We start from the raw sequence: 11,263 nt of genomic DNA, 5'->3' as shown, positions 1-11,263 counted from the left end.
AACCCTGTTTGCCTCAGTTTTCTTATCTGTAAAATGAGCCGGAGAAGGAAATAGCGAACAGTCTCTTTGTCAAGAAAACTCAAGTCAGACAACAAAAGTAACAATTTTTAAAAAACCCTTATACTTGATACTTGTTCCAATGCAGAAGGGCTAGGCATTTGTGGTTAAGTGACTTGTCCAGGGTCACACAACTAGGAAGTACCGAAATTCAGATTTGAGCCCCCATCTTTAGGCCTGGCTCTCTATCTACTGAGCTACCTAGTTGCTCCTTACATTTTAAAATGAAGTCAGTGTGTGGCCTGCAGGGATCCTTTCCTCCTGGATTAGTGGCACTATTTAAATTTGCATTTGATCCCACTGGCCTAGAGAACTGAGAAAGGAAGAGACTTCCCCAGGATCCCATAGCTAGTGTGTGTCAGAATTGGAATTTAAATCCAAGTCTACCAGGCTCTAAGGCCAGTTCTGTCCTCTATGCCAAGTAGCCTCTCAGATGGGAAAATGAAACAGGCATTTTCAAAAAGTGCCAATGTAATAAATTGTTTTATTTGACTATATTTAATTTATTACAGGAGTTGCTCTAAGGAGGAGCAAAGTTCATTGGGAAGGGAAAGAATGGTTTTTAAAAGATAAGATCATCAGCAAGACACTAAAAAAAAGAAGAATAAAGTGATTAATAAAACAGTTTAATTTTCAATGTCATAGGATCANTGACCATTTACTTTTTTTTTTTTTTCAAGCCTTTACCTTCTGGCTTAGTATCAATTCTAAGATTTGAACCCAGGACCTTCCGTCTCTAGGCTTGGCTCTCAGTCCACTGAGCCACCCAGTTGCCCCTCTCATTTTACTTTTTATAAGGGTGAGCAAAATAATAAAATAATAAAATTAGAACCTTGAAACTGATTATATTTTTATATAGTAAGTTTAACAATAAAATTAGAACCCAAAATCAGCACCTGAATTTTTTTAATGGAACTTTTATCAAAGTCCTAATTCAGGTCTGAAGTACCCCAAACCCTTTCCCCAATAATCATAAAAATGGCCTAACCCAGCCTGGGTCTGTTAGGAGTACACATGTGGGCATATAGTGTGACTCGGACTGTGTCTCTTCTTTTGGCCCAGGCCATTGTTCTTTGCACTTACCTGGAGATGGGGACTTTGAATCTTCAAGGCCGCTCTGTGGTGGAGCTGGGAGCGGGGACAGGACTAGTGGGCATCGTGGCTGCTTTGTTGGGTGAGTTTGCCTAGTTCTCAGTGGTTAAGTTCTTATGGTCTTTGTTTTTTATTTTTTAAACCCTTCTGCCTTAGTATTGCTTCTAGGGGCTTGGTAATTGGGGTTAATCTTCAGCTACCCCATTGCCCCTTACAGAGTGTTTAAAGCAAATGTAAAACCTGGTGTTTGTGGCATTTTCTTGATTTGGCCATTTTCTTTACTCAGGAGCTTTCATTCCCCATTCAGGGTATCCCAGAAGATTTAATAGCTTGAAACTACACTAAGAATTTAGATTGAGAATTGGGTGTTTCTGGGTTTAAATCTGGCCTCAGATATTTCCTAGATCCTGGGCAAGTCACTTAACCCCCATTGCCTAGCCCTTACCACTCTTCCGCCTTAGAACTGATACACAGTATTGATTCTTTCCCTGCTACTGCCTAAGAACCAATACACAGTATCGATTTTTAACACATTACCTTTGGAACCGATACACAATATTGATTCTTACCAATCTTCTGCCTTGGAACTTGATACACAATATTGATTTTAAGATGGAAGGTAAAGGTTTAAAAAAAAAACAAAAAATGCAGAATTTTGGAAGACCCTGTACTTTCTCCTTGGATATGGACCAGTAGCAGGGTTTGATGTTCTACAAACTCCTTCAGGAACCACATTCTTTTGACCTTGATAGTAATAGCTAACTCTTATATAGTGATTTCCATGCACCAGGCACTTAACAAATATTATCTCATTTGATCCTTACTACAATCCTGAGATGTTGATGCTATTTAATTATCTCCTTTTACATATGGGGAAACTGAGGCAAACATAAAGACTTGACTTGCTCAGGGTCAAGGAATTAGTGCCAGTTTTTAGATTTGAACTCAGGACTTCCTGACTCCAGGCCCAGCTCCCTAATCACTATACCACCTCTGTTTCCTTTCTCCTGGTTTTCTGCAGCTACCATCATAGGTGCAAAATTTCCCTTTAATTTTTCTTGCCATGCCTCCATCTTTATTTCATATTTAAAGTGGTTCTCTTTAAATATCCTAAATCCCTTTTATGATGTCCCATGGGAGTTTTACTAAAACTTACATTTTCCTCCTTTTGAAGGGCATTCCTACTTTATTTTCTTATTAGCTGAAATCATACTTTTATAACTTTCCCTGACTTAGGCTGTTTTCTACTGTTCCTAGCCCATAGGCTGAGCTCCTTGTCATCTGATTAAATCACGTTCCTACTATCTTCCTCTCTTACTAACTTTTACTAAAGGATTCACATTATTTTTCTCATTGACTTCAACTCGTGATTCAAAGTCCTTTTCATTCCTTTTGTGATTATCCTCAATGACTTAAAAATTTTTTTTTTAAAGTTTTTATTTAGAATATTTTCCCATAGTTATATATTTCATGTTCTTTCCCTCTCCCCCAAGCCTCCCTAACCCCCCTTAGCCAATGCACAAATCCCACTGGGTTTTACATGTATCATCCTCAACGACTTTAATATCCATGCAGATGACTCTTCCAATAATAATAGTTTACATTTATTTATATACTTAGTTATAGAATACTTTCTAAAAAATTAAAATCTTCAATTATCAAGCATTTAATTTTCTCTCTACTACCGCCTCAAACCCCAACTACTATTTAATTCTGCTACTATTTAATTTTTCTCTACTACCTCCTCAAACTCCAACTAGAAAAAGAAAAACAAAACCCTTATTACGAAGAAATGTTGTTAGAACAAATTACTGCATTGGCCATATCTAAAAATGTACATCTTATTTCTGTATATTGGTCTGTTACCTCTCTATCAGGAAAAGAAACATTTTGTCTTAAAATTTTTTTAAATTCCAAATTTTACAAAATCAAACAAGCACTTCCATATGCAAAGAAAAATAAGATTGTACATAAATTAAACCACAAATCTATTATATGTTTAGCTTACTTTTCTTCATATCTATATGTGAAACTTTCAAAGCTTTCTTGATTGTCTTAGCTTCCTCCTGTATATCCCATTCTCTTCTTTTATTTATTTATAGAATTTATTCACAACTGTCCTGACCTGTCCTGGTCTTCCCTGTGTCCCAGAAGGTGTCATCCCAAAGACCGATGTGTTCAAACAAATTAAATCTTTCATATTTTCCTTTTAAGTTCACTTTCCTCTTTTGGTTTTACTCATTTCACTTTTCATTATCTTGTGTAGTTCTTTCCAAGTTAAAAAAAAATTAGCCTATTCATTGCTTCTTATGGCGCTATAGTGTTATATCACAATCACATATCATAATTTGTTTATCCATTCCCCAACTGATGGACATCCCCTCAGTTTCCAATTCTTTGCCACCTCAAAAAACAGAAGTTGTAAATATTTTAGAGCATATGGGTTCTTTTCTTTTTACCCTGGTCTTGAGAAAGAGACCCTGTAATATGGTCTAAGGCTATATACAGTTTTATAACTCTGGGTATAATTCCAAATTGGTCTCAAGAATGGTTTGATCAGTTCACATCGTATCAGTGTCCCCATTTTTCCACATACCCTCCATCCAACATTTGTCATTTTGCCCTTTTGCCATTTTTTAGCCAGTCTAAGTTTTGAGTCTTTTAAGAAAATAAATATTTCATTAAATATTTCCCAATTTTATGTAAAGTTTTAAAATATTAGTTTTAGACTAAATTTGAGTTTCAGATATTTCTTCTCCCTCCTACTCTTTCCCCAAGAGAGTAGTATTCTTTAGCATTTTCCCCTTAGAATCATGGCTGATCATTGCTTTGATTAAAGTTCATAATTCTTTCAAAATTGTGTGCTGTTACATTCATATATCATTTATTCAACCATTTCCCCATTTATGGGCATCCCTTTAGTTTTCAGTACCTTGCCACTACAAAGAAGAGGTATTATAAATATTTGTATATACATATACAGCCATACATACATGCATATACATAGAAATACATATAAATCTTTCTCTCTCTCTCTCTCTCTCTCTCTCTCTCTCTCTCTCTCTCTCTGCCTCTCGTTGGGTCAAAGGGTAGGTACCATTTAGTTACTTTTCAGCTTAGATACAAATTAATTTCCAGAATGGTTGGTCCATTTCACAGCCTCACCAGAAATACATCAATGGGTGCCTGTTTTCCCTGCATCCAAGCCAATATTTGTCATTTTCCTTTTTTTGGGGGGCAACTTTGACAATCTGATGGGAAAGCTGAGATGTTTTAATTTACATTTCTTTACTTATTGGTGATTTGGAGCATTTTCCCTATGGCTGTAGATAGCTTGGATTTCCTTATTCATCCTTTGACCATTTCTCAGTAGGCAAAAATAGCTCATATTCTTATAAATTTGAATTGGTTCCTTAAATGTCTTGGAAATGAGACCTTTATCAGAGAAACTTGCTAAAAGGATCCCCCCCCCCCCTTCAGTGATTATTTTGTTTATAATCTCAGCTGCACTGGATTTCTTTATTTAAAAATTATAGTTATGTACAAAAAACACAGGCCTTCGACATATAGTATGTCTTAGTTGGTTTTAATAACCATAGAAAGGGAGTATGGAAGAAAGAGACTACTGGATTTGGAGTCAGAGGAGCTAGTCTTGAACTCTGGACTCTTCCCCTTTTTTGCCTGTATGACTTTGGGCAATACCTTTCCAGATCTTAGTTTTCAAGTGAATAAAATGAAGAGGTCAGTTTGGATCATCTCAGGGGTCTCTTTCAACTCACAGGCTCTCTAATATTCAGGCGAGGAAACTGAGGCTTTCACTTAGAGCTAAGACTCAAACTTAGGTTGACTCGAAATCTTATTGCCTTGATTTCCTTTATGGCGGTTCCCTGACTGACTCCAAATTGGACCTCTCATTCCTTGCAATTGACTCCATCTTCCAAGATTTGAAACCCAAATAACTCCCCCTCCAGTAGAGCTTTTGTTCTATCACAGTTGCTCAACCTGCTCTCCCCTCTTGTTTCTTTTAGCCCTTTTACTCTTCCCACTTAGCTCTCTTTTGGGCTTGCCTCCTCACTCATCCTTAGGCCCATGAATCTTCACCAGGCTCTTGCTAGGATTTCTGTTTGGATTTCAAGGGTTAAGAGTAGGTGCCTGGCAAGGCAAGAAAAATATCATAGACTGCAATCTAGAAATCTTGAGGCATATAGAGGAAGAAAGACAACAGTTTTGAGGGACAATTAACAAAAATGATAATAACTAGCACGCAGTGTCAGGCACATGGTATAAGTACTTTACAAATATTATCTCATGTGATCCTCATAAGGGTAGGTGTTTTTATTTAGAAAAAGTGAAGAAAAAGTGAGTATTTTTTGGTAAATGTCAAACCAGGTTTCTTTGTCTGGTGAAGCCTATGGACTTGTTCCCACAATGATGTTTTTAGATGCATAGAATAAAATTCATTTTGATGGAGAAAAGTCAAGCATGTTAAAATAGTTATTGAAATATATATATATGCATCTATGTATATACCAATATACACCAAATCTATCTATATATTTTTAAACCCTTATCTTCCATTTAGAGTTAATAGGCTAAAAGAAACAAGAGGGGAGAGTGTATTGGCTCCAAAGCAGAAGAGTGGTAAGGGTGGGCAATGGGGGTCAAGTGACTTGCCCAGGGTCACACAGCTGGGAAGTGTCTGAGGCCAGATTTGAACCTAGGATCTCCCATCTTTAGGCCTGGCTCTCAATCTACTGAGCCACCCACCTGCCCCCTGAATTCATGTATTTTTAAAAATTCACAGACCCCTGGCAAATAGCCCCTGCTTTTAACAGACTGTTACCATTCCTAAGCTTGCAAATTATTTGTCATTGATTACACTTTTGGTTATCTGTTTCCTGAAGACTATAGGAAAGAGGGTCTTTAATTTCATTATTAAACACTTAACCAAAACACATCTAAGATAGGTTTATAACTGATATGTGTCTAGATTAGCAATAGATGAATTTTTAGGCACTAAGGACAACCTATATTTCAAGGGTACAATTAGGTTAGAAACTTAATAGAATGACAGATTAGAACCAGGATATGGGAGCACAGAGAGAATTTATGCCACGTGGGGACTGGTTGAAGGAAGTGGGGATGCTGACCTGTGGAAGGGGGGGATTAGATTTGTTCTGTTTGGCCCCGGGAGGCAGAATTAGAAGTGATGTGGTGGAGACTGTAGAGAGGCAGATTTCAACTCATGACAAGGAAAACTTCCTAACCCCAGTGAGAAGGGAGGCCCCCAGCCCTCAGTCACTCAATAAGCTCAGAAACTCAACGATTATTACACTCTTTCTTCTCCTCCGAGTCACTATGGGGCATGTCATTTATCCTGAGGCTGTTTCTTTGACCCACATTCTAGGTGCTCACGTCACCATCACAGATCGGAAAATAGCTTTAGAATTTCTTCAGTCCAACGTTCAAGCCAACTTGCCTCACGACATACGACCGAACGTCGTGGTGAAGGAGTTGACTTGGGGACAAAACCTAGAAAGCTTCTCTCCAGGAGAGTTTGACTTGATCCTGGGAGCTGATATCATATACTTGGAAGAGACCTTCTTGGATCTCCTCGAAACCCTGGAGCACCTGTGCGGCGAGCGCTCGCTCATTCTTCTGTCCTGCCGTATCCGCTACGAACGGGACCAGAACTTCTTAAAGATGCTGGGAGAGCACTTCGCCGTTTCCGAGGTTCACTATGACCTCGAAAAAGATGTCCACATATATAAAGCCCACAGGAAGAGCCAGAAGGAAGATTTATAAAGTGGAGTTTATTTAGTGTATTTAGAAATACTTTAAAATTCAGCAAAGGGTGGATCTCGTTGGGCAAATGGCGGATCACTGAAACGAAGGATGTACAAATTTCTGAATCTGGTAGGATGTTCTCAGGCACTTCGATGCCAGCATCAATCTCGTGGGAGGCTCCTGTGGATCTTGGTTAGGAGAGGGACTCGCCTTAAGATTTATGACTTCCAGAGAAGGAAAATCCCTGAACGAGGGCAGGTCGGCATCTTCCCTGAAACTTACTGTATTCCAAAGTTCCTTAGAGGACCATGAAGAGAAGGGGCTTGGCTGGGGGTCCCTCAGCCAACGTGTGACCCCGAGTCTCCTGTGGCAGCTCTGGATGCAGAGCTGAGTCTCACGTGGATGGTGGAAGGTCAAGTTGAGCCAATGACTTAGAATTCATTGTGAAATGTTCAGTATTTACTGAAGAGTTTTCATGAGGTGAAAGATATTTCTGCATCGCCTGACCTTCTGTTACAGTCTTGTCTTTCTTTGTTGGCCCTGCGTGGATCTTTTCTACTTTTGTCTGGTGGCTGCCATTTGTAATTAGGAGGTACTACATTTTATGTTTTCCAAGGTCTATTTTCATCTGTGTAAAAATGGGATGAGATGATTACAATAAATATTTTAGATATTTTGAAAATGAGTTTTTAACTGAGAAAATAAATAATTTTTTACCCTTTAATGAGTTGTTCATTGAATTTCTGTTGAATTCTGATTTAAAAAGATCATGGTTAGTTCGGTATAACTTAATATTTAAAAAAATTAATTCTGTTTTTGCATATTTTTGTGGGGGTCTTTCAAAAATGCACAGTAGATCATATTGAAAACCAAAATGTGACGGCATAACATAAGTAGAAGAGGATGGTTTTAAATTTCATTGCCTCGTCCTTTTATTTTGAGTGTGGAGATTGGATGAAAGATGAAGTTTTATTCATATAAACATTCTTTAGGTCACATGTTGTTTTTTAGGAATTGAAAAGGGCTAGGAGTGGGGGCATCTTCCTATAGTTCCTTTGGCGGGGGAGGTTGAAGATGATGGATAGCTTGAGCCTGGGAGTTCTGAGAAGTTGAAGGGCTCATGCCAGTTGGTTATCCACATCAAGTCTGGGACTAGTAGAGAAGGCCCCCAGAAGTGGGATGGGACACACAGTTGCCCAAGGAGGGGAATGCAGGCCCAATCTGGAAAAACAGAACAGGTCAAAGATTCTATGCAGGGTTTGGGGCTGTCACTGTACTTCTGACTTCAGTGGGAAAAGGGGAGCCAGGACTCTTGTCTGGAAAAAATAAATGAATTGATAGTAGCTTGATACTTTTAAACTAAAAAGCTTATACTTTTCAATGATAAAAATATAATTATTTATTTTTTTAAAAGCCCCTGCTTTCTGTCTTGGAGCCACTATTGGCTCCAAGACAGAAGAATGGTAAGGGTAGGCAATTGGGGTGAAGTGACTTGCCCTGGGTCACACAGCTGGGAAGTGCCTGGGGCCAGATTTGAACCTAGAACCTCCTGTCTTTAGGCCTGGTTCTCAATCCACTGAGCTACCCAGCTGCTCCCCAAAATATAATTATTTTGGTATGAATAATTTTAGAGAATTAAAAATGGATTTTAATTTAATTTCCAAATGGATTACACCAATTTTGCAAACTTTTTTTGTTTATATACATACACATTGTATCAGAAGTGACAAAATTGTAACTCAAGGAAAATCCCTTATTTCCCCCACTAGTTAAAAAAAATGCGTTTAATTTAGTAAAAAAAAATTATTGTTTTGTCTACATTAAATTTGATTTTATTATTGTTATTAAATTATAGATTTATTAATTATGATTTCTGTCCATATACTGATTAATTTATAGCCACAAAACTGCTGTGCTTCTAACTTACAAGTAGAAATGGAAGTCCCACACCTATTTTTTGGGTGTCTTTTCCACCCCCTTCATTCTCTTTACAGTATTGTCTTAGGTGAAAAATATCAACATCCCTAATTTCTAAATTCTGGAAGTCTCCACTTTTTCTTACACTAAAGTCACAGATAACTCTATGAAGCAACCAGTCAACTTTTTGTATACTGGGGTGATAGCCACAAGATGGCATTAGAGTCTCATTCCTATGATCTGGAAAAAAAAAAACGACTGGCCAGAAGAGCTCTCCTTTCTCCTCTCTTCTTCTCTCTTCCTCTTTTCCCCTCCCTTTCTTCCTTCTTCCTTCCTTTTCTCTTTTGTACACTGGAAATTGGAAATCGGAAATCATAAGTGTAAACAAATTAAGTAACTGAACTGCTCCAGAACGAAAAGGTGATTTGGTGAGGGCCGATACCAGATCTCTTTTTTTAGGTGCAGCCAGAGTGGGTGTCACTGGAAGCTGTAGGAGTCATCTGCCTAACGTATGAACTTCCTTAGTTTTCCTGTTAACTTCCCCACCTTATCAGATGCTGGAACAAAAAGATTCTCTTTCCAATTCAACTTAAAATAAAAAAGAAACCAAGTTCTGAACAAGGGAGTCACAGATTTAAAACTAAAGCATTTATAATGTGTTTACTATGGGCCAGGCACTGTGCTAAGCCTTATGGATATAAAGAGTATAAAGAGAGGCAGAAACAGTCTCTGCCTTCAAGGAGTTTACATTTAAATGGAGGAGACAACATGCAAAGAACTGTATGCATACAAGATATATACAGTAGAAATCCCTTCCCTGAAAACATTTCAGGACCTGATTTTGCCCAGTGGACCAAATTTTCAAGATAGGGATTAAAATTAAAAATCATGTTGGCAAGAACCTGGATGATGCAAAGATTGAGAAATTAGTCCCTAGATAAATTGATGTTTTACATGTCAGTCTACAAGCACAGTTTATGTTCATAAAACAGAAAATATAGTTGTGTGAGACTCAAGATCAAGTTGAGTGTTTCTGTAGTCAGGGAAAAAATAACCTTGTGCCACTGCACTCTAACTTACTATCTGTCTAAGGTACAATTTCCCTCATAAGAAAAATATAAAATATTTTCCCTTTATTTTGAAAATGCATTTGTCAAAATCTTTCATTTCTAAGGCCCCTTACTTGCTCTGGTCTTGAAAATATAGAGCTGTCATCCAAGAATAAGCTTAGGAGAAGAGATCATAATTACCACTGGTATTATCTCACTAGAACATGACAATGGGTTCCAAAGTTTGCTAGAAGTCTTGAGATCCTCTTTCAATGCCCTTATTTTTACAAAGGCAGAAATTGAGAATCAGGTTAGACTTGACTAAGCTCACCCAATTACTGTCTACATTGGGATTTGAACTCAGACCTCTTGAATCCAGGTCGAGTAATCTAGACTATACTACTGCTCCATTTCAGGCACTTGTGTGTTAGATCAATGAATGAATGATCAGACTTAAGTTATTTTGGTGTATAAACCAGGCACAATTAAAAGATGGTATGAGAAAATGACAATAGTCAGTGTCCAACTCTTTGTGACCTAATTTGGGGATTTCTTTTCTTTTAAACCCCTTACCTTCTATCTTAGAGTCAATACTATGTATTGGTCCCAAGGCAGAAGAGTGGAAAGGGCTAGGCAATGAGGGTTAAGTGACTTGCACAGAGTCACACAGGTAGGAAGCATCTGAGGCCAGATTCAAACTCATGAAGATAAATCTTCCTGTCTTTAGACTTGTTCTCTAATAACTGTGCCACCTAGTTGCCCCACAAGAAAATGACAAAAATCCATGTAAAAATTTCAAGGCCAAAAAGATCAAAGTCTAAAAACTAGCCAGCCCATCCTTACAAAATGTTCCCCAAAATAAAATCAGTGCTTTCCAATGTTATCCCTAGACTTTTTTAGGTTATGAGCATGAGACTTCGGTTAAGGTTAGGAGATAGTTTTGCAGATAGGCAGAATTTTTTCCAAGTTAGAATAGGTAACTTATTCCCCCACAGAAAAGAGAATTCCATCAGCAATGCAATGACCCAGGACAATTCTGAGGGACTTATGGTAAAGATGCTACCCACATTCAGAGGAAGAACTACAGGAGAGGAAACAGAAGAAAAACAACTGCTTGAACACATGGGTTGGGGTGGACATGATTGGGGATGCAGACTTGAAACTACCACACCAATGCAACTATCAACAATTTGGAAATAGGTCTTGATCAATGACACGTGTTAAAACCAGTGGAAATACGCATCAGCCATGCGGGGGGGGAGCTTGGGGGGTGAAGGGGAAAGTAAGAGCATGAATTATATAACCATGTTAACTTTTCTAAAAAATAAATATTAAAAAATGTTTAAAAAAAAAGAGAATTC

The 11,263-nt window shown here is 37.9% G+C and overlaps 1 protein-coding gene across 1 annotated transcript; it reads left to right on the top strand.

The window, feature by feature from the left end:
- The first annotated feature begins 911 nt into the window (after positions 1-911).
- Positions 912-7,618, top strand: METTL21A (methyltransferase 21A, HSPA lysine). The gene is made up of 2 exons (XM_044667495.1): positions 912-1,231; positions 6,557-7,618. Exons 1-2 carry the CDS (start codon positions 1,072-1,074, stop codon positions 6,952-6,954), a joined length of 558 nt encoding a protein of 185 aa, XP_044523430.1. The 5' UTR covers positions 912-1,071; the 3' UTR covers positions 6,955-7,618.
- The last annotated feature ends 3,645 nt before the right edge of the window (positions 7,619-11,263 follow it).

This window comes from Gracilinanus agilis, chromosome 3, assembly GCF_016433145.1.
Source record: "Gracilinanus agilis isolate LMUSP501 chromosome 3, AgileGrace, whole genome shotgun sequence".
NCBI classification, from domain to species: domain Eukaryota; kingdom Metazoa; phylum Chordata; class Mammalia; order Didelphimorphia; family Didelphidae; genus Gracilinanus; species Gracilinanus agilis.
This window is presented reverse-complemented; position numbering and strand designations above follow the sequence as displayed.